Source organism: Lepidochelys kempii, chromosome 25 (genome assembly GCF_965140285.1).
Source record: "Lepidochelys kempii isolate rLepKem1 chromosome 25, rLepKem1.hap1, whole genome shotgun sequence".
In the NCBI taxonomy this organism is placed as follows: Eukaryota; Metazoa; Chordata; order Testudines; family Cheloniidae; genus Lepidochelys; species Lepidochelys kempii.
This window is the reverse complement of record NC_136404.1, coordinates 6,787,841-6,809,333: the sequence shown is the minus strand read 5'-3', so window position 1 is coordinate 6,809,333 and position 21,493 is coordinate 6,787,841. Positions and strand designations below refer to the sequence as shown.

The window sequence follows — 21,493 nt, the reverse complement described above, 5'->3', positions numbered from 1 at the left end:
GCCGCCAGGTCCCTGCAGCCCCCGCCCTGAGTGGGAGCCCTGCAGTTCCCATTGGCTGGGAACTGCACCCAGTGGGAGCTGCGGGGGCAGAGCCTGCGGGTGCAAGGACAGCACATGGAGTCCATCAGAGCCACAATAAGTGCTGCTGGGCCTCTGCACCCTTAAACCCTTGCCCCTCCTGGAGCCCACACCTCTGGCCTAATTTTCAGAGAAGCTGAGTGCTTAAAACTTCAGCTGAAGTCAGTGGGAACTCAGCACCTCTGAAAGGCAGGCCTTAAGGTGCCCCTCAGTCAGGCCCCCAGAAAGTGAGGCCTTAAAAATTAGTATCCACTTTGGGGACAGTGAGCTTTGACTTGCACAAGATCACAGAGCAAGTCTGTGGCAGAAGTGGGAATAGAATCAGTTTCCTTAGACCCAGTCATCAGCTTCCTCTGCTTCCCTCTAGACTAGTGGTTTTCAACCTCATTTCATTTGTGGCCCCCTAAAAATGTTTGAATGGGGATGCGAAAACCTTTGGAAATCTTAGAATCACAGGATCATAGCATTAGAGGGCACCGCAAGGATCATCTAGTCTAACCCCCTGCCAAGATGCAGGATTTGTTGTCTCTAAACCATCCAAGACAGATGGCTTAGACATAATCTGTGGGTCCCAGGGGTCCACGGACCACAGGATATAAACCACGGCTCTAGAGGTTCCCAAAGGCAGCCTCATACTACTTACTGCCTGAGAACCTGAAAGCGAAAACTGACCACAGACCCAAGTGAAACTGACTAATCTGTTTTCATTGCCCAAGCCAAGAGAAAAGGAAATAAACAGCAAACAGTGCAAAGTAAAGTGTTTAATTTTCAGATTTAATACTCTGAGCTGTTGTTATTAATACAAGAAAAGAAATGTATTTTCATTATAATGTTTAACTCAATGGCATTTGTGAAACAAAGGCAAGGTAACAAAAGAATAACAATCTTATTAAAGGTTTCAGAGTGGAGTTTCCTCCTTTCCTTCTGGAGGATCCCAAAGCTACATACATCATCTGCCACTGCATTTCACCCACCTGGTACAGCAATGCCACACAACAGGTTAAGACGGGAAGTGAAGAAAGGAGCCTCTCTAGACCCCAAATTGTTATGCACAAACTTAACTTTAAGCACAAATTGTTCCATTGAAGTCAACTGACCTACTCAACCACTTAAATGTGTGCGTACGTATTTGCTGGATCAGGGCCAGAGCCCTACTGATATGATGAATTCTTCAGCTGCTTAAAATGTGGGGAAATAATCCAATTGGGCATTAGGGCCCTGATTCTGGTCTTGGTGACCCTGATTTTACATTGATACAGTTGACTTCAGTGGAATTAGTCCTGATTCCCACCAGCATAACGGAGATCAGACTTCAGCTGTGTACTACAGAAATGTATTGCAATCCATGTGGCATGCTCTGATGTGGGTGTGATATGTAAAAGGGATGCTTTGATAGTCTCAGCCTTAAGGTGGAAATACAGTACCTAACCTACCTGCAAGCATAGCTTCAAATCCCCGCTGCTTTGACTAAGCCTTTTATCCCTCCCGAGGCAGTCCCATCTCTTTCTACACAATTTACTGTACGTGTCTGTGTCTTTCAGAAACCTTAAAAAATTAGGTCCTCTCTGCTCTGTTTGGACATTGGAGATCTCCTGGCACCATTTGCAAAATTAATAGGTTTGTCTAAACTCACACCGCAGACCCATTGTGTTGTGCGCTGGTGGGCTGCTACCCTTCCCCCACCGCCGCCCTCCCAGAAGTTGCTCCTTGCAACTGCTGCTGCACAGTGGGATGCTGCACCCCATGCTCTTTGCAGTGATATTCTTATGATGCATTTTGTACAAGTCATGGGAGGTGTCAGTGAAAAGTGATGGTTTGCTGAATATGAGTATCCTATTTGTGTGCATGGATCATTTTTGTATCTGAAGTTATGAATATTGACCGTGTATCTGTATTTCAAATGTAGTCGCACCTGGGTAACGCCCACTAGACAAGACGCTTTCAGTCAGAATAGCTGGTTGGGAAGGGCCTCTTCAGGGCAATGAGCCATTAGGGAAAACAATAGGCCTTAGGAGAGTCATAGCCCTGGTCTACACTAGGACTTTAGGTCGAATTTAGCAGCGTTAAATCGATTTAAACCTGCACCCGTCCACACAGTGAAGCCCTTTATTTCGACTTAAAGGGCTCTTAAAATCGATTTCCTTACTCCACCCCTGACAAGTGGATTAGCGCTTAAATCGACGTTCCCCGCTCGAATTTGGGGTACTGTGGACACAATTCGATGGTATTGGCCTCCGGGAGCTATCCCAGAGTGCTCCATTGTGACCGCTCTGGACAGCACTCTCAACTCAGATGCACTGGCCAGGTAGACAGGAAAAGAACCGCAAACTTTTGAATCTCATTTCCTGTTTGGCCAGCGTGGCAAGCTGCAGGTGACCATGCAGAGCTCATCAGCACAGGTGACCATGATGGAGTCCCAGAATCGCAAAAGAGCTCCAGCATGGACCGAACGGGAGGTACGGGATCTGATTGCTGTTTGGGGAGAGGAATCCGTGCTATCAGAACTCCGTTCCAGTTTTCGAAATGCCAAAACCTTTGTGAAAATCTCCCAGGGCATGAAGGACAGAGGCCATAACAGGGACCCGAAGCAGTGCCGCGTGAAACTGAAGGAGCTGAGGCAAGCCTACCAGAAAACCAGAGAGGCGAACAGCCGCTCTGGGTCAGAGCCCCAAACATGCCGCTTCTATGATGAGCTGCATGCCATTTTAGGGGGTTCAGCCACCACTACCCCAGCCGTGTTGTTTGACTCCTTCAATGGAGATGGAGGCAATACGGAAGCAGGTTTTGGGGACGAAGAAGATGATGATGAGGAGGAGGTTGTAGATAGCTCACAGCAAGCAAGCGGAGAAACCGGTTTTCCCGACAGCCAGGAACTGTTTCTCACCCTAGACCTGGAGCCAGTACCCCCCGAACCCACCCAAGGCTGCCTCCTGGACCCAGCAGGCGGAGAAGGGACCTCTGGTGAGTGTACCTTTTAAAATGCTATACATGGTTTAAAAGCAAGCATGTGAAAGGATTACTTTGCCCTGGCATTTGCGGTTCTCCTAGATGTAGTCCTAAAGCCTTTGCAAAAGGTTTCTGGGGAGGGCAGCCTTATTTCGTCCTTCATGGTAGGACACTTTACCACTCCAGGCCAGTAACACGTACTCGGGAATCACTGTAGAACAAAGCATTGCAGTGTATGTTTGCTGGCATTCAACCAAAATCCGTTCTTTATCTCTCTGTGTTATCCTCAGGAGAGTGAGATATAATTCATGGTCACCTGGTTGAAATAGAGTGCTTTTCTTCAGGGGACACTCAGAGGAGCCCATTCCTGCTGGGCTGTTTGCCTGTGGCTAAACAGAAATGTTCCCCGCTGTTAGCCACAGGGAGGGGGGAAGGTTGAGGGGGTAGTCACGCGGTGGGAGGAGGCAAAATGCGACCTTGTAACGAAAGCACATGTGCTATGTATGTAATGTTAACAGCAAGGTTTACCCTGAAAGAGTGTAGCGACTGTTTTATAAAATGTGTCTTTTTAAATACCGCTGTCCCTTTTTTTTTCTCCACCAGCTGCATGTGTTTCAATGATCACAGGATCTTCTCCTTCCCAGAGGCTAGTGAAGCTTAGAAAGAAAAAAAAACGCACTCGCGATGAAATGTTCTCCGAGCTCATGCTGTCCTCCCACACTGACAGAGCACAGACGAATGCGTGGAGGCAAAGAATGTCAGAGTGCAGGAAAGCACAAAATGACCGGGAGGAGAGGTGGCGGGCTGAAGAGAGTAAGTGGCGGGCTGAAGAGAGTAAGTGGCGGGCTGAAGACAGGGCTGAAGCTCAAATGTGGCGGCAGCGTGATGAGAGGAGGCAGGATTCAATGCTGAGGCTGCTGCAGGACCAAACCAGTATGCTCCAGTGTATGGTTGAGCTGCAGCAAAGGCAGCTGGAGCACAGACTGCCACTGCAGCCCCTCTGTAACCAACCACCCTCCTCCCCAAGTTCCATAGCCTCCACACCCAGACGCCCAAGAACGCGGTGGGGGGGCCTCCGGCCAACCAGCCACTCCACCACAGAGGATTGCCCAAAAAAAAGAAGGCTGTCATTCAATAAATTTTAAAGTTGTAAACTTTTAAAGTGCTGTGCTTAAAGTGCTGTGTGGCATTTTCCTTCCCTCCTCCACCACCCCTCCTGGGATACCTTGGTAGTCATCTCCCTATTTGTGTGATGAATGAATAACGAATGCATGACTGTGAAGCAGCAATGACTTTATTGCCTCTGCAAGCGGTGATTAAAGGGAGGAGGGGAGGGTGGTTAGCTTACAGGGAAGTAGAGTGAACCAAGGGGCGGGGGGTTTCATCAAGGAGAAACAAACAGAACTTTCACACCGTAGCCTGGCCAGTCATGAAACTGGTTTTCAAAGCTTCTCTGATGCGTACCGCGCCCTCCTGTGCTCTTCTAACCGCCCTGGTGTCTGGCTGCGCGTAACCAGCAGCTAGGTGATTTGCCTCAGCCTCCCACCCCGCCATAAACGTCTCCCCCTTACTCTCACAGATACTGTGGAGTGCATAGCAAGCAGTAATAACAGTGGGAATATTGGTTTCGCTGAGGTCTAAGCGAGTCAGTAAACTGCGCCAGCGCGCCTTTAAACGTCCAAATGCACATTCTACCACCATTCTGCACTTGCTCAGCCTGTAGTTGAACAGCTCCTGACCACTGTCCAGGCTGCCTGTGTACGGCTTCATGAGCCATGGCATTAAGGGGTAGGCTGGGTCCCCAAGGATACATATAGGCATTTCAACGTCCCCAACAGTTATTTTCTGGTCTGGGAATAAAGTCCCTTCCTGCAGCTTTTGAAACAGACCAGAGTTCCTGAAGATGCGAGCGTCATGCACCTTTCCCGGCCATCCCACGTTGATGTTGGTGAAACGTCCCTTGTGATCCACCAGAGCTTGCAGCACTATCGAAAAGTACCCCTTGCGGTTTATGTACTCGGCAGCTTGGTGCTCCGGTGCCAAGATAGGGATATGAGTTCCGTCTATAGCCCCACCACAGTTAGGGAATCCCATTGCAGCAAAGCCATCCACTATGACCTGCACATTTCCCAGGGTCACTACCCTTGATATCAGCAGATCTTTGATTGCGTGGGCTACTTGCATCACAGCAGCCCCCACAGTAGATTTGCCCACTCCAAATTGATTCCCAACTGACCGGTAGCTGTCTGGCGTTGCAAGCTTCCACAGGGATATCGCCACTCGCTTCTCAACTGTGAGGGCTGCTCTCATCCTGGTATTCATGCGCTTCAGGGCAGGGGAAAGCAAGTCACAAAGTTCCATGAAAGTGCCCTTACGCATGCAAAAGTTTCGCAGCCACTGGGAATCGTCCCAGACCTGCAACACTATGCAGTCCCACCAGTCTGTGCTTGTTTCCCGAGCCCAGAATCGGCGTTCCACAGCATGAACCTGCCCCATTAGCACCATGATGCATGCATTGTCAGGGCCCATGCTTTCAGAGAAATCTGTGTCCATGTCCTGATCACTCACGGGACCGCGCTGACGTCGCCTCCTCGCCCGGTATCGCGTTGCCATGTTCTGGTGCTGCATATACTGCTGGATAATGCGTGTGGTGTTTAATGTGCTCCTAATTGCCAAAATGAGCTCAGCGGCCTCCATGCTTGCCTTGGTATGGCGTCCGCACAGAAAAAAGGCGCGGAACGATTGTCTGCCGTTGCTCTGACGGAGGGAGGGGCGACTGACGACACGGCTTACAGGGTTGGCTTCAGGGAGCTAAAATCAACAAAGGGTGTGCCTGTACATCAAGGAGTATTTCAGGCAGGACTGCACGGAGGGTTCCAATAAGAAATGGTGCACCTAAGTTATCGTTGTTATTGGAACAAGGAGGTTAGCCTGGCCTCTGATTGATACATGGCTAGATTTACCTCGCTGCACCTTCTCTGTGAGTGACTGCAGTGTGATCTAGACAGGGGAGGAGGCAAATGAGTACAAAACAAATCTGGTCTATTTCTTGTTTTGACCCACTCCATCTATCTTTTACATCTTTGGCTGGCAGCAGACGGTGCAGAAGGACTGCATGCCATCCACATCTCATGGCTGCTTGGCAGAAGATGGTACAGTACGACTGCTAGCCATCTTCATCTCTTGCCTGCCTGGCATAAGATGGTACAATACGACTGCTAGCAATCCTCATCTCTTGCCTGCCTGGCAGAAGATGGTACAGTACGACTGCTAGCAGTCCGTATCGCCTGCCCGCTCACCATAAGACGGTTCAATAGGACTGCAGGACTAAAGAGAATGACCTGGTCAAGTCACTCCAAATTTAGTCCCTGCGCCCATGTCTGCCCAGGCGCTCCCAGCTGACGTGGCCAGGAGCACCTCGGACACGACGAGGACAACTACCAGTCGTATTGCACCGTCTGCTGCCAGAAGGCAATGGGTTGCTGCTACTGTGCAGCAAAGCCGTACCGCGTCTGCCAGCACCCAGGAGACATAGGGTGACGGTTACCTGAGCGGGCTCCATGCTTGCCGTGGTATGGCGTCTGCACAGGTAACTCAGGAAAAAAGGTGCGAAATGATTGTCTGCCCTTGCTTTCACGGGGGGAGGGAGGGAACGGGGGCCTGACGATATGTACCCAGAACCACCCGCGACAATGTTTTAGCCCCATCAGGCATTGGGATCTCAACCCAGAATTCCAATGGGCAGCGGAGACTGCGGGAACTGTGGGATAGCTACCCACAGTGCAACGCTCCGGAAGTCGACGCTTGCCTCGGTACTGTGGAAGCGCTCCGCCGAGTTAATGCACTTAATGCACTTAGAGCATTTTCTGTGGGGACACACACACTCGAATATATAAAACCGATTTCTAAAAAACCGACTTCTATAAATTCGACCTAATTTCGTAGTGTAGACATACCCATAGAAGATTAGGGTTGGAAGAGACCTCAGGAGGTCATCTAGTCCAACCCGCTGCTTAAAGCAGGACCAACCCCCAACTAAATCATCCCAGCCAGGGCTTTGTCAAGCCGGGCCTTAAAAACCTCTAAGGAAGGAGATTCCACCACCTCCCTAGGTGACCCATTCCAGTGCTTCACCACCCTCCTAGTGAAACAGTGTTTCCTAACATCCAACCTAGACCTCCCCCACTGTGACTTGAGATCATTGCTCCTTGTTCTGTCATCTGCCACCACTGAGAACAGCCAAGCTCCATCCTCTTTGGAACCTTTGGAACATCCTCTTCCAGTTGTTGCAAGCTGCTATCATAGAATATCAGGGTTGGAAGGGACCTCAGGAGGTCATCTAGTCCAACCCCCTGCTCAAAGCAGGACCAATCCCCAATTTTTGCCCCAGATCCCTAAATGGCCCCCTCAGGGATTGAACTCACAACCCTGGGTTTAGCAGGCCAATGCTCAAACCACTGAGCTATCAAATCCCCCCTTGCTCTTCTGCAGACTAAATAAGCCCAGTTCCCTCAGCCTTTCCTCGTAAGTCATGTGCCCCAGCCCCCTAATCATATCCGTTGCCCTCCACTGGACTCTCTCCAATTTGTCCACATCCCTTCTGTAGTGGGGGCCCAAAACTGGACGCAATACTCCAGATGTGGCCTCACCAGTGCCTAATAAGGGGAATAATCACATCCCTCAATCTGCTGGCAATGCTTCTACTAATGCAGCCCAATATGCAACTAGCCTTCTTGGCAAGAAGGGCACACTGCTGACTCGTATCCAGCTTCTCGTCCACTGTAATCCCCAGGTCCTTTTCTGCAGAACTGCCTCTTAGCCAGTCAGTCCCCAGCCTGTAGTGGTGCATGGGATTCTTCCAGCCTAAATGCAGGACTCTGAACTTGTCCTTGTTGAAACTCATCAGATTTCTTTTGGCCCAATCCTCCAATTTGTCTAGGTCACTCTGGACTCTATCCCTACCCTCCAGCATATCTACCTTTCCCCCCAGTTTAGTGTCATCCACGGACTTGCTGAGGGTGCAATCCATCCCATCATCCAGATCATTAATGAAGATGTTGAACAAAATTGGCCCCAGGACCGACCCTTGGGGCACTCCACTTGATACCGGCTGCCAACTAGACATCGAGCCGTTGATCACTATCCATTGAGCCCAACGATTTAGCCAGGTTTCTGTCCACCTAATAGTCCATTCATCCAATCCCTAATTCTTTAACTTTCTGGCAAGAATACTGTGGGAGACCGTGTCAAGAGCGTTGCTAAAGTCAAGGTATAGCACGTCCACCGCTTTCCCCATAGCCACAGAGCCAGTTATCTCATCATAGAAGGCAATCAGGTTGGTCAGGCATGACTTGCCCTTGGTGAATCCATGTTGACTGTTCCTGATCACCTTCCCCTCCTCCAAGTGCTTCAAAATGGATCCCTTTTTTAAAGATGGGAGCTATATTTGCCTTTTTTCAATCGTCCGGGATCTCCCGATTGCCACGAGTTTTCAGAGATGATGGCCAATGGCTCTGCAATCACATCAGCCAAGTTCCTCAGCACCCTTGGATGCATTGCATCCAGCCCCATGGATTTATGCATGTCCAGCTTTTCTAAATAGCCCTTAACCTGTTCTTTCATCAGTAAGGGCTGCTCACCTCCTCCCCATACTGTGTTGCCCAGTGCAGCAGTCTTGGAGCTGACCTTGTGTCACGGAGTCCCCGGGTGATGCTCTGGAACTGCTCCCTACGAAGCCAGTCAGGACTCTGGGGAAGTCTCCTTTCTGTGAGCAGACTGTCTTCAAGACACACAGCTCACTCAAATTCCACCTTCCTGGGTCTGACCGCGGAGCATTCAGCATCCTCCCCCTCCGTGCGCTTCCCACAGCGAGTCCGCCCAGGCGGGCTTCTGGGGAAGCCAGAGGGTCCTGCACCCCAACTTCGCAGTCAGACATGACTCTCAGCCAGCCAGTAAAACAGAAGGTTTATTAGACGACAGGAACATGGTCTAACACAGAGTTTGTAGGTGCAGAAAACAGGACCCCTCAGCTGGGTCCATTTTCGAGGGCAGAGAGCCAGACAACCACGTCTGCACTTCACTCCATGTCCCCAGCTAGCCCCAAACTGAAACTCTCTCCAGCCCCTCCTCCTCTGGGCTTTGTCCCTTTCCTGGGCCAGGAGGTCACCTGATTTCTTTGTTCTCCAACCCTTTAGCTCTCACCTTGCAGGGGGGAAGGCCCAGGCCATCAGTTGCCAGGAAACAGGGTGTTGGCCATTCTCTGTGTCCAGACCCCTGCACACACCTGCTCTCTAGGGCTCTGCAATGATCATACACCCTTATCCCACCACCTAGATACTTAAGAACTGCCTAGGGGAAACTGAGGCACCCCCACACTATTCAGAGGAAACATTAAGAACAGTCCCGCTTCATCACACCTTGTCTCTTTAGACTGAGGCAAAAAAAGCATTGAGTACTTCAGCTTTTTCCACATCATCTGTCACTAGGTTGCTTCCCCCATTCAGTAAGGGTCCCACACATTCCCTGACCTACTTGTTGCTAACATACCTGTAGAAACCCTTCTTGTTACCCTTCACAAGCTTATCTCCCACCTGGTGATTCTTCTTGAGAATGATACAGACAGTCTGTGAGTGATGGCTGCTATGACTCTACAAGGACCTGTGACCAGGCCACATGATGCTGGACTCCATCTCGGGATGTCAGTATTTTTCCACAGACCAGTCTGGGAACCAAGCTTTGGAACAAAGGGATCGTGCCATATGCAAAAGCTATACAAGGCAGGGACTGACATCATCTGGGGTTCTTCACTCCCCACACAAGAAGACTCCTGGAAACATGTGACGAACAAAGACTGATCTGGGGGAAGTGCTAGACTCAGGTTAAAGGGATTTCTAGCTTGTGTATGAAACACCTGGGGATTCCAAGCTGTAAAGTAAGTGCAGCTGGCCCCTTAAGAATCAGCAACCTGCTTGTATCATCTCTTAGTGTGAGAATCTACTAACTAATTCATGTCCAATCTAATATATTAAGCTTAGTTTGCATTTTTTGAATATCTGCTAGGGAATCTGGTTTGCTCTGTTTGCTATCCCCTATAATCACTTAAAATCTATCTTTTGTAGTGAAACTTGTTTTTGTTTTGAGCTTTGACTGGAGTGCTTGGGGAAAATCTCTGGTTGGTTACCACAAGTGTGCATTGTTCTCTTCACATTGAGGGATAGGCAGACTGGGTATTAAACCCATATACTGGCCAGATTTGACCAGGGCAGGATGGTACTGCTCTGGGGTCCCAAGCTGGGAAGCTGGTGGTTAGAGAGCCTGCATGTAACTGCAGCTGGGTGTGTCCCTACCTGTGTGAATGCTGGTGAAAGTGCAGGCTGGAGGGCTTTGCAGCTTGTCACAGCAGAATGAGAGGGAGCCCAGGCTGGTGGGTCAGGGGGCTCAGTGGTACCCCAGTTCCAGGTGGCACCCCGGGGGGAACACTGTCACACAGTGTATCTAAAGCTCTCATGGGACAGGCAGGGCCTTGGGGAGACTTTAGGGAGCCATTCACCCAGCTCCAAGAGAAGTCCTCTCACCTGCTGAGGTAGGGCTGGTAGGTTTAGGTGGGGGGTGGCAGCTGCTGAACCATCGCTGCTGTGCGAGAGCCAGGAGTCTGGGGAAGGAAGTAAAGTGCGGAGGGAGTGCTGGAGTTTTCGCCGAACTGTACAGTCCAGATATTCATAGAGTTAAAGGTCCAAAGGGACCATTAGCTCATCTGACCTCCTGTATGTCACAGGCCATGGAATTCTCCGTTACCCCTACATTGAACCCAATAACATGTATTAAGCTAAAGCATCTCTTTCAGAGAGGCATCCAGTCAAGGCTTCTTTGACTCAAAGGCAGTAAGTTCCCACCCATGTGGTTCATAAAGAACCAGTCAGACTCCTGGATTCTTCCACCCTACGTAATGCAATGGCCAGACTTTGCTAACCACATCCCCAATAGCGTGCACTTCAGTAACTCTGCCAGAGGTTAGGGGTCTATTTCCGGAGTGGGTGGGTGAGGTTCTGTGGCCTGCAATGTGCAGGAGTCAGACTAGATGATCATGATGGTTCTTTCTGACTTTAAAGTCTATGAGCAGATAAATATCCGGCCATGTCTTAAAAATCAAAGACTCCAATCCTAGAGGCTTAAGGCTTGGACTCAGTGGGTCTGTCCATGCAGGTAGGGTTAAGCATATGTGTAACTCTTTGCCGGCTCAGGGCCATAGATAGGCAGAATGTAGTTACCTACATTGGAATTTGTCTGGATACTCAGGTTAATGCCCCTGCTACATCCACAGCCCTTCAGACACACGGAGAGGCCTCAGATATTGCTAAAGTCCCAAATTCTTGTTTTCAGATTGTTGGAGTAAAACACTAGATTTCCAGAAAACAAGTGAGTTCTGGACAGCAGGCAGAAGCGTGGGAGTATGGAAATGACTGATTCTATCAGTGTGTCCCCAGGAATGATGATGCTAGGCAGCGTGATTGGCAAAACGGGAGACGGGTGTCAGCAGAAGCAGATGTGTGCGGCTAAACTTAGCCCTGATGCGAATGGGAGTCACTCACAGAAGCCCCAGTTGAATCTGGCCCACGATGTTGAGTTTGCTGTTTTTTCCTTCATCACGTGATTTCACCTGGAGGCAGCATCTCTGAAGAGGTTCCACCATGCCAGGCAGATACCTCTGTGGAAAACCAAATACCTCTTAAAATGACCCTAGGGCTTTTCTCAACTGCTGCTGTCTCAGCTCCTGTGCTCCTGAAGGGGGCCAGTCTGGTGACCCACCGAGCACTGAGACACCACGTGCTCCACCGACGTTCCTCAGCATTAGCCAGGAACTTCAGCCTCAGGCTGGCAAGGTAATTCAGCCACCTGAGGGACGTGGAGGTAGTGCTGTCTAGTGGGTAGGGTGCTAGCCTGGGAATCCTTGACTTCTGGATTCTAATCCCAGCTCTGCTGCTGGCCTCAGGCAACTCACTTCCCCTCCCACCTTGGGTGCATCTTGCCTGTTCAGTGAGCTCATCAGGACAGGGACTGGCATCTCTGGGTCAGGACCCAGCACAATGGGGCCCTGTCCTCAGCTGGGGCATCCAGATGCTATTGTGATTCAGACCATAGTACCTATTCCATCCTTTGGCCTTTCTGCTGATGTGTTTCGAGAGCACCCATGACCACAGCATCTAGGCGCTTGCTGCTGAGGCTGTCCACGCAGGGGACACTTTGCCAACAGTAACAGTAGCACTGGGTGAAGGTCACCTGTCTCCTGAACTGAGATCCACCCATCTGTTCCCACAGGCCACTGAGCGCTCATCAGCTGGTAACTGTCATTGGCTGCCAGCCTGCAGCCTAAACTGGCTTCATACCAGTGACCGAGGCGTGACAGGCTTCGTGTCCCTTTTCCAATCACCCTGAGCTACTGAGCCCGATCTATTCTTAAAGAAAGTAAAAAAAATGCACCCCTCTTTTTGTCCAAACCTAGACCCCCTGTTTTATTTACATCTCACAAACCATGTCACAAGATCATCTAAACCCTGGCAGATTACAAAGGCATGAAATCCATCCCCTTGCCCGACAGCACCAAGGTAAAGACTGCTTTCGCACAACACGGCCGACCTCCTCTGGACGGGAACTGGTGGCTGAGCTGGGGAGGGCTGGCTCCTTACCAATCCCCCAAGCCGCCTTCATTCCACAGAAAAGGCTTTGCAGTATGGGACAGCACACAGTCCCCATTCAGTGGCCTTTGATTGCTGGAGCAATGTTAGGTGTACTAGGGTTACTGAAAGTTTGAGAGCTGGAAAGCATGCGGCATTGCTTTGTAGCAATCAGCCTTCTCCGCAGCTTTCAAAGTATTTGCACATCAGCTCTCGCACTTCCTCGGCATTGCTGTCGTCCATGGACATGGGCGCAGGCTGGCAGGGCTTTGCGAACTCAGCGGGTTCTATCACCTCCAGCCATTCATCATTGAAGGGGCTGTCATGGGCCTCGCACACGTTGTGCAGGGTGCAACAGGCGAGTATGACCGTGGGCAGTAGGTCCAGGCTGCAGTCGTCGCATTTCAGGAGGATCTGCCACCGGGCCTTGAGGCGTAGGAAGGCATTCTCGATCACGCTGTGAGCTCGCTTCAGGCGATAGTTGAACTGGAGCTGCTGTGGTGTGAGGGTGCCGTCTTCTGGGTAAGGCTTGAGGATCCAATCCCGCAGCGGGTAAGAGGCGTCTCCTAACAGGACGTATTTTTGTGCCCTCCCCATGAAATGTTTCGGGGGGGTTGGGAAGAGGTGGCCCTCCCTGGCTAACACCCACAAGCTGGAGTTTTCCAGAACTGTGTTGTTCTCCATGCTGCCAGGGAAGCCGGCGCAGATGTCCCAGAACTGACCCAGCCCATCCACCGTCACCTGTGTGAGGACAGAATGCCAGCCCTGGCTGTTGCAGTAGTCGGCACCGAGGTGCGCAGGGGCGTGGATGGGGACATGGAGGCTGTCCAAGGCACCGATGCAGTGTGGGAATCCCCAGCGGGCACTGAAAATCCGCACCATGTTCTCCAGCTCCTGCTCACTGGGCAGCCGGAGGTAGAGCGGCTTCAGCAGCAGCACAATGGCATAGCTGACCTCCTTGACACAGTTCTGCACTGTGGAGGGACCCACCCCAAAGAGGGGGCTGATTATCTGGTACTCTACGTTGGTGGCCAGGTGCCAAATGGCCACAGCTACCCGCTGCTCCAGAGGCAGGGTACTCGGGTGGGACAGCTTGGGTCGCAGCTGGTTGCAGACATAGAAGAAGGTCTCCTTGGACATTCGGAATTTCTCCAGCCAGTCCCGTGGCTGGAAGTCTTTCAGGACCACCCGTTCCCACCAGTCAGCATTCCGGAAGCTGGGCCATGCGCGGGGGTGGAAGTAACAGCTGGATCTCCTCCGGCGGGCAATCAGCAGCTGAAATTTGACAGTTCCAGGCATGAGGCAGCATTTCCTTCCAGACACGTATACTGCAATGTCACAATGCTCAGCACTGTTACAGCACTGCATCTACAACAACCCAACATGCTGCACAATCAATTAATCATCTCAGCATCCCTGGGTATTGGGTCAGCACCATCCCCACTGGACACAGGGGGAAAACTGACACAAAAAGGTGTTAAGTGACTTGCCCAAGGCCACCCACTTAGTCACTGAGTTGGCTTTGGAGCTCAGTCATCCCTGGCACACAGCCCAGCCCCCTGTATCAGGCTGTCTACATGAATGCCAAGCTAATACTGAATGGAATGAGTGTCTGGCCTAGTGGGTAGTGCACTGGTCTAGGACTCAGGACACCTAAGTTCTATTCCTGGGTCTACCACTGACCTGCTGGGTGACTTTGAGCAAGTCATTTTGCCTATAGGTGCCTCAATTTCCCCACCTGTAAAATGAAGACAATGATACTGACCTCCTTTGTAAAGCGCTTTGAGATCTATGGCCAAGAAGTGCTAGATAAGAGTGAGATATTATTACAGCCCTATACCAGCTTTCACTCACCGAGTGTCAAAAGCCTACAAGATATTACACATACTATGCCTCTCTCTCTTTCTATGTAACTCCCTTAGCCCGCTCCTCCCTTAGCCCAGCCACCTTTGGGATGCACCACAGACGCTGTTTGCCAGCACACAGCAATAATGCACACATGCGAGGCCAGGCTGTGAAACACAACACTGCAGCCAACTGAGAGCACGGAGGGAGTTCTAGGCTGGCAGAATGTCATCGCTACAGCTGGGTGATGCTTGGAATTTCTCTGCTGCAGAAAATTGGAAAACATTTCATTCCGAATGGGAATGAAAAGTCAACGTGTCCCAGAAAACGAACTTTCGGGGGCCCCATTTCGGGTCAATTGCAATGTTCCAATTTCAACTTTCCCCCACATTTTATTTTTGTTTTGATACTCAGGTTGAATCATTATTGTTAAATTGGATTGTAAAACAAAACAATCGTTGGTGACTGGTACTGTAGTGGGGCTGGTTTGCTCATCGACGGTGACCGGCATTAGACCTGGCCATTCCAACTGAGATCTGGTTTGGTCATTAGTATAAGACGAACAAAGCCCTGAAGCTGTGAGGAGACAGAAAGTGGTAGAAAGTCTTTATGCAGCCCCATGGTCCTGGCCCAGTTTATGAATGGGAATTAATGGAGAATTAGCGGAATGGAACAATAAAGGGGCTTGATTTTGTCTCCGGCGGTTGGTCCCCCCAGCCCAAGTTTTCTAGATGGGGGGTGGGGGTTAAAAGTCTTAAATTATTACCCCAGCCCCCCCGATTTTCCTCCATTCTCCTTGTGCCCCCTCTGCTCCCCCATTTCCTTTCTCATTTCTCTGCACTCCGCCGCCCACTTCCAACCCCCAACCCTTGTCGTCCCCCCCCCCTCCCCGGCCTGTTCTCCTGCCGCCCCTGGGTCTCCGCTAGTCCCCGCCAGCGCGATCGGTCCGTAACTCAGCGCGACCCCCGCCGCCCAGGCCAGGCGCTCCACACCCGCGTTCCCTTTGCTGCCCGGCGGCCCCCGGGGCCCTGCCCGCGGCGCGCTCCGGGCCCGGACACCCCGTCCCCGTCCCCGTCCCCCCGCCAGGGCGTTTACCGTCATGAGTCTCTTCTGCCTCTGCGTGTAGTACTGCCGAAGCCAGGCTGCCCTCTGCGGCTCGTCCCCGCGGCCGGCCATCTCCCGCGGGGGGCCGGCCGCGCCGTGCACCACCAGGTGCAGCAGCAGCCGCGACTCCCGCATTTTCACACCCGGAGCCCGGCCCCCGCAGGAAGTGAACTGGCGGAGCAGCGCCCGGGGTCCCCGCAGGGCCCGGGAGCACAAAGGCGCGGGCAGGGGGAAGGTGTCTTGCACGCGGAGCTCCATCTGCTGGTTCCCAGCCACCCAGCCGCCGCCCGGGGGGACCGGGCCCCAGAACGGCTGCTAGGGCCCCAGGAAGTCAAGGGACGCGGGTCAAAGTCTCCCATTCAGACCCCAGCAAGGACTTTCCTTGCCTGTGTCCCTGGTCGGTTTCCCTTTCTGGTTTTCAGGCACTAACCCTCTGCGGCAATCTTTGGCTTGCAAAGGCTGCCTTTTTCCCCGTATACATACAAGCGTTTCGCCTGATGCTGGTTGGTAACTCTGTATTTACAAAACCCGAACGGAGGCTTGAGCTCCCTGACGGCTCCCATTTTAACATGGAGGCGATTCGTATTTAAAAATCCAAGGGCTGGAGAGATGGACTTGGCAAGGCCTCTCCCAGCACAGAAGCGACAGGGCTCAGTTGTAAAGAACACCAGGGGTTGGCTATGGAGCAGCTAGACGCAGACAGACCCTGTGGTTCTCCCTGACTCTCTAGCTTCCAAATGGGCTCATACAGCCGCTGCTGCTTACAGGCATTAGGCAGGATTTATCTAAATCCTGGCCTGAACACAGGATCAATGGAATGGACGGCTGACAACACTACGGTCTCAGCCTTAGGCAGCACTCCTGCAAAGATTTATGCATGTGCTTAATTTTCAGCACGCTAGTAATCCTGACAGCCATGGCAGTTGCCTGCAATATCCTTTGGAGATCTCACTGTACTGAGTATATGTACCATGGATGGCCAGAGACAGTACGCAATTTCATGGGGAAGGGTGACCACAGCCTTCCAGGAACTGAGAACAGTGAGTGTGGCGGGGGGTTGATTAGACAACTTCATTCAAGTTGTAACACCTCCAGAGAGGCTGCATGGACTGATCCAAACTGGATTCTCCAGAGACGAACAGACAAAGAAAGGACTTTTGGCCTGAGTTTAAACTGACTGTGTTGGTGAGTATCTGAGTGTTTGTTGTGAGGACAGTGCGACTGTGTGCTGCGCGGTGGGCGCTGTCCGAGGTTCTCTGCTCGGTGACCTCGTCCGGTTCCCTCCATCTGACCCTTTGATTGAGGGGAAGAGCGAGAGACCCCAGCCGTTGCTGCCATCATCACTGTCACCTAGGAGGGGTCCTATAACACGTGGGTGTAATCCCCCCCCACCCCAAACCACCCACCCCCCAGCCGTGCCCATCTTGTCGGGCACTCTCAGGAGAGGAATAATCGGTGACACTGGGCGTGGCACTAGGTAACTCGAGGGGGTGGAAGACCACGAGTGTCGAGGAAGCCCCCCCGCTCTAGGCCACCAGGTAACTCAGGAGGGTGGCAGACCACGAGTGTCGAGGAAGCCCCCCCGCTCTAGGCCACCAGGTAACTCAGGAGGGTGGAAGACCATGAGTGTCGAGGAAGCCCCCCCCCCCCCCCCGCTCTGGGCCCAGGCTAGCCTGAACACTTCTCCCTCCTGAAGGCTGCTGTGTCATACCTTCTGTTTGCTTTTGTTTTGTTGCATAGTTTTGCTTTATCCTCTTTGGTGATTCTTTGTAAGTGTTACACAAATAAAATTCTTTTCTGCCTTAAAAAAAAAATTCTTTCCTAAAAAAAAAAAAAAAAGACTGTGTGCTGCGTGCTTGATTGGTTGTTTGAAAAGGGCGGGAACTGGGTGTGCTTTGTTCCAGGTGAGCCTTAAGTGGGCCTGACTGCATAAAAAGCCAGTCAGTTGCAAACCAGCTGAGAAGCGAACAAAAGGAGTTTGCCTGGGGAGAGCCCACTGAGGCTTACATCTTGCCAGATTCTCTGAGTAATTATTACAACTCCTGAGGAAGCTTGTAGAAGGAAGGTAATATGGATGGGGGGTGTTCAGCGGTTGTGACATGCACTGGATGTGCTATGTTTGTCTTTCTTCCACAGGACAGATGCAACTTTGTCTGTACAAAGTGCAAACTGGTCTCCATACTGGAAGAGAAGGCTCAAGGTCTGGAGCAACAGGTATTGACCCTGCGTTGCACAAGAGAAACTGAAGATTTTCTGGGCGGATGTTAGGATAGGCTTCTACGGGCACAAGGTTCTGAAGATTCAGAGCAGGCTGCACTGTGGGGACAGGAGGACGGTGAAGAAATTTGGCAGCATGTGACCCCCAGAAGAAGAAGGGGGAACGTCCATGTACCAGCAACGCAGATACAGGTAAGTAACCGTTTTCATGTTCTCTCCACAGGTAGTAATGCGGAGAGTGGACCAGATGATATGTCTGAGGGAAGGGAGCAGAAGGAGACTCCGCTGATTGGAAGGCATGAGATGCACTGTCCTAAGGTTGGGAGTTCCACGACCACCGCTCCCAAGAGAAGGAGGCGGGTGGTGGTGGTTGGGGACTCTCTCCTCAGGGGGACTGAGTCATCTATCTGCCGCCCCGATCGGGAAAACCGAGAAGTCTGCTGCTTGCCAGGAGCTAAGATTCACGATGTGACGGAGAGACTGCCGAGACTCATCAAGCCCTCGGATCGCTACCCCTTCCTGCTTCTTCAGGTGGGCACCAATGATACTGCCAAGAATGACCTTGAGCGGATCACTGTGGACTACGTGGCTCTGGGAAGAAGGATAAAGGAGTTTCAGGTGCAAGTGGTGTTCTCATCCATCCTCTCCATGGAAGGAAAAGGCCTGGGTAGAGACCGTCGAATCGTGGAAGTCAACGAATGGCTACGCAGGTGGTGTTGGAGAGAAGGCTTTGGATTCTTTGACCATGGGATGGTGTTCCAAGAAGGAGTGCTAGGCAGAGATGGGCTCCACCTAACAAAGAGGGAAGAGCATCTTCTCAAGCAGGCTGGCTAATCTAGTGAGGAGGGCTTTAAACTAGGTTCACCAGGGGAAGGAGACCAAAGCCCTGAGGTAAGTGGGGAAGTGGGATACCGGGAGGAGGCACGAGCAGGAGCACATGAGAGGGGAGGGCTCCTGCCTCATACTGAGAAAGAGGGGCGATCAGCAGGTTACCTCAAGTGCCTATATACAAATGCAAGAAGCCTGGGAAACAAGCAGGGAGAACTGGAAGTCCTGGCACAGTCAAGGAATTATGATGTGATTGGAATAACAGAGACTTGGTGGGATAACTCGCATGTCTGAAGTACTGTCATGGATGGATATAAGCTGTTCAGGAAGGGCAGAAAAGGTGGGGGAGTTGCACTGTATGTAAGGGAGCAGTATGACTGCTCAGAGCTCCGGTATGAAACTGCAGAAAAACCTGAGAGTCTCTGGATTAAGTTTAGAAGTGTGAGCAACAAGGGGGAGGTCGTGGTGGGAGTCTACTATAGACCACCAGACCAGGGGGATGAGGTGGACGAGGCTTTCTTCCGGCAACTCGCAGAAGTTACTAGATCGCAGGCCCTGGTTCTCATGGGAGACTTCAATCACCCTGATATCTGCTGGGAGAGCAATACAGCGGTGCACAGACAATGCAGCAAGGTTTTGGAAAATCTAGGGGACAATTTCCTGGTGCAAGTGCTGGAGGAACCAACTAGGGGCAGAGCTCTTCTTGACCTGCTGCTCACAAACCGGGAAGAATTAGTAGGGGAAGCTAAAGTGGATGGGAACCTGGGAGGCGGTGACCATGAGATGGTCGAGTTCAGGATTCTAACACAAGGAAGAAAGGAGAGCAGCTGAATACAGACCCTGGACTTCAGAAAAGCAGACTTTGACTCCCTCAGGGCAGGATCCCCTGGGAGAATAACATGAGGGGGAAAGGAGTCCAGGAGAGCTGGCTGTATTTTAAAGAATCCTTATTGAGGTTACAGGGACAAAACATCCCGATGTGTAGAAAGAATAGTAAATATGGCAGGCGACCAGCTTCGCTTAACAGTGAAATCCTTGCTGCTCTTAAATACAAAAAAGAAGCTTACAAGAAGTGGAAGATTGGACAAATGACCAGGGATGAGTATAAAAATATTGCTCGGGCTTGCAGGAGTAAAATCAGGAAGGCCAAATCACACCTGGAGTTGCAGCTAGCAAGAGATGTTAAGAGTAACAAGAAGGGTTTCTTCAGGTATGTTAGCAACAAGAAGAAAGTCAAGGAAAGTGTGGGCCCCTTACTGAATGAGGGAGGCAACCTAGTGACAGAGGATGTGGAAAAAGCTAATGTACTCAATGCTTTTTTTGCCTCTGTCTTCGTGAACAAGGTCAGCTCCCAGACTACTGCACTGGGCAGCACAGCATGGGGAGGAGGTGACCTCTATGGAGAAAGAAGTGGTTCGGGACCATTTAGAAAAGCTGGACGAGCACAAGTCCATGGGGCTGGATGCGCAGCATCCGAGAGTGCTAAAGGAGTTGGCGGATGTGATTGCAGAGCCATTGGCCATTATCTTTGAAAACTCATGGAGATTGGGGGAGGTCCCAGATGACTGGAAAAAGGCTAATGTAGTGCCCATCTTTAAAAAAGGGAAGGAGGAGGATCCGGGGAACTACAGGCCAGTCAGCCTCACCTCAGTCCCTGGAAAAATCATGCAGCAGGTCCTCAAGGAATCAATTCTGAAGCACTTAGAGGAGAGGAAAGTGATCAGGAACAGTCAGCGTGGATTCACCAAGGGCAAGTCATGCCTGACTAATCTAATTGCCTTCTATGATGAGATAACTGGCTCTGTGGATGAAGGGAAAGCAGTGGACGTGTTCCTTGACTTTAGCAAAGCTTTTGACATGGTCTCCCACAGTATTCTTGCCAGCAAGTTAAAGAAGTATAGGCTGGATGAATGGACTATATAAGGTGGATAGAAAGCTGGGTAGATTGTCGGAGCCATTGATCACTACCCATTGAGCCCATGTCTATTTGGCAGCCGGTATCAAGTGGAGTGCCCCAGGGGTCGGTCCTGGGGCCGGTTTTGTTCAATATCTTCATAAACGATCTGGAGGATGGTGTGGATTGCACCCTCAGCAAGTTTGCAGATGACACTAAACTGGGAGGAGTGGTAGATATGCTGGAGGGCAGGGATAGGATACAGAGGGACCTAGACAAATTGGAGGATTGGGCCAAAAGAAATCTGATGAGGTTCAACAAGGACAAGTGCAGAGTCCTGCACTTAGGATGGAAGAATCCCATGCACCTCTACAGACTAGGGACCGAATGGCTCGGCAGCAGTTCTGCAGAAAAGGACCTAGGGGTGACAGTGGACGAGAAGCTGGATAGGAGTCAACAGTGTGCCCTTGTTGCCAAGAAGGCCAATGGCATTTTGGGATGTATAAGTAGGGGCATTGCCAGCAGATCGAGGGACGTGATCGTTCCCCTCTATTCAACATTGGTGAGGCCTCATCTGGATTACTGTGTCCAGTTTTGGGCCCCACAGTACAAGAAGGATGTGGAAAAATTGGAGAGAGTCCAGCGGAAGGCAACAAAAATTATTAGGGGACTGGAACACATGAGTTATGAGGAGAGGCTGAGGGAACTGGGGATGTTTAGTCTGCAGAAGAGAAGAATGAGGGGGGATTTGATAGCTGCTTTCAACTACCTGAAAGGGGGTTCCAAAGAGGATGGCTCTAGACTATTCTCAGTGACAGCAGATGACAGAACGAGGAGTAATGGTCTCAAGTTGCAGTGGGAGAGATTTAGGTTGGATATTAGGGGAAAAACTTTTTCACTAGGAGGGTGG

The 21,493-nt window shown here is 51.2% G+C and overlaps 1 protein-coding gene and 1 long non-coding RNA gene across 3 annotated transcripts; one reads left to right on the top strand and one right to left on the bottom strand.

Annotated features, from left to right (window-relative positions):
* Positions 1-6,856: 6,856 nt before the first annotated feature.
* LOC140903175 (uncharacterized) lies at positions 6,857-16,367 on the bottom strand. Of its 2 annotated transcripts, none has more exons than XM_073324043.2 (2): positions 15,636-16,367; positions 6,857-13,970 (listed from the first exon to the last, which is right to left on the bottom strand). In XM_073324043.2, exons 1-2 carry the CDS (start codon positions 15,900-15,902, stop codon positions 12,867-12,869), a joined length of 1,371 nt encoding a protein of 456 aa, XP_073180144.1. In that variant the 5' UTR covers positions 15,903-16,367; the 3' UTR covers positions 6,857-12,866. The 2 variants fall into 2 exon arrangements, with proteins under 2 accessions (XP_073180144.1, XP_073180145.1); XM_073324044.2 differs by having other exon boundaries at positions 6,857-15,116; positions 15,636-15,692.
* Positions 15,788-20,900, top strand: LOC140903176 (uncharacterized). Its single transcript, XR_012156176.2, has 3 exons — positions 15,788-16,829; positions 17,781-17,858; positions 18,085-20,900. It is a non-coding gene; the product is annotated as an uncharacterized LOC140903176 (long non-coding RNA).
* The last annotated feature ends 593 nt before the right edge of the window (positions 20,901-21,493 follow it).

Bases quoted from the DNA above. Each gene is read 5' to 3' on its own strand.
- LOC140903175 (XM_073324043.2), bottom strand. From the start codon at position 15,902: ATGGAGCTCCGCGTGCAAGACACCTTCCCCCTGCCCGCGCCTTTGTGC. The intron at 13,971-15,635 runs GTAAACGCCCTG...GTCAAATTTCAG, and splicing joins GGCAGAAGAGACTCATGACG to CTGCTGATTGCCCGCCGGAG.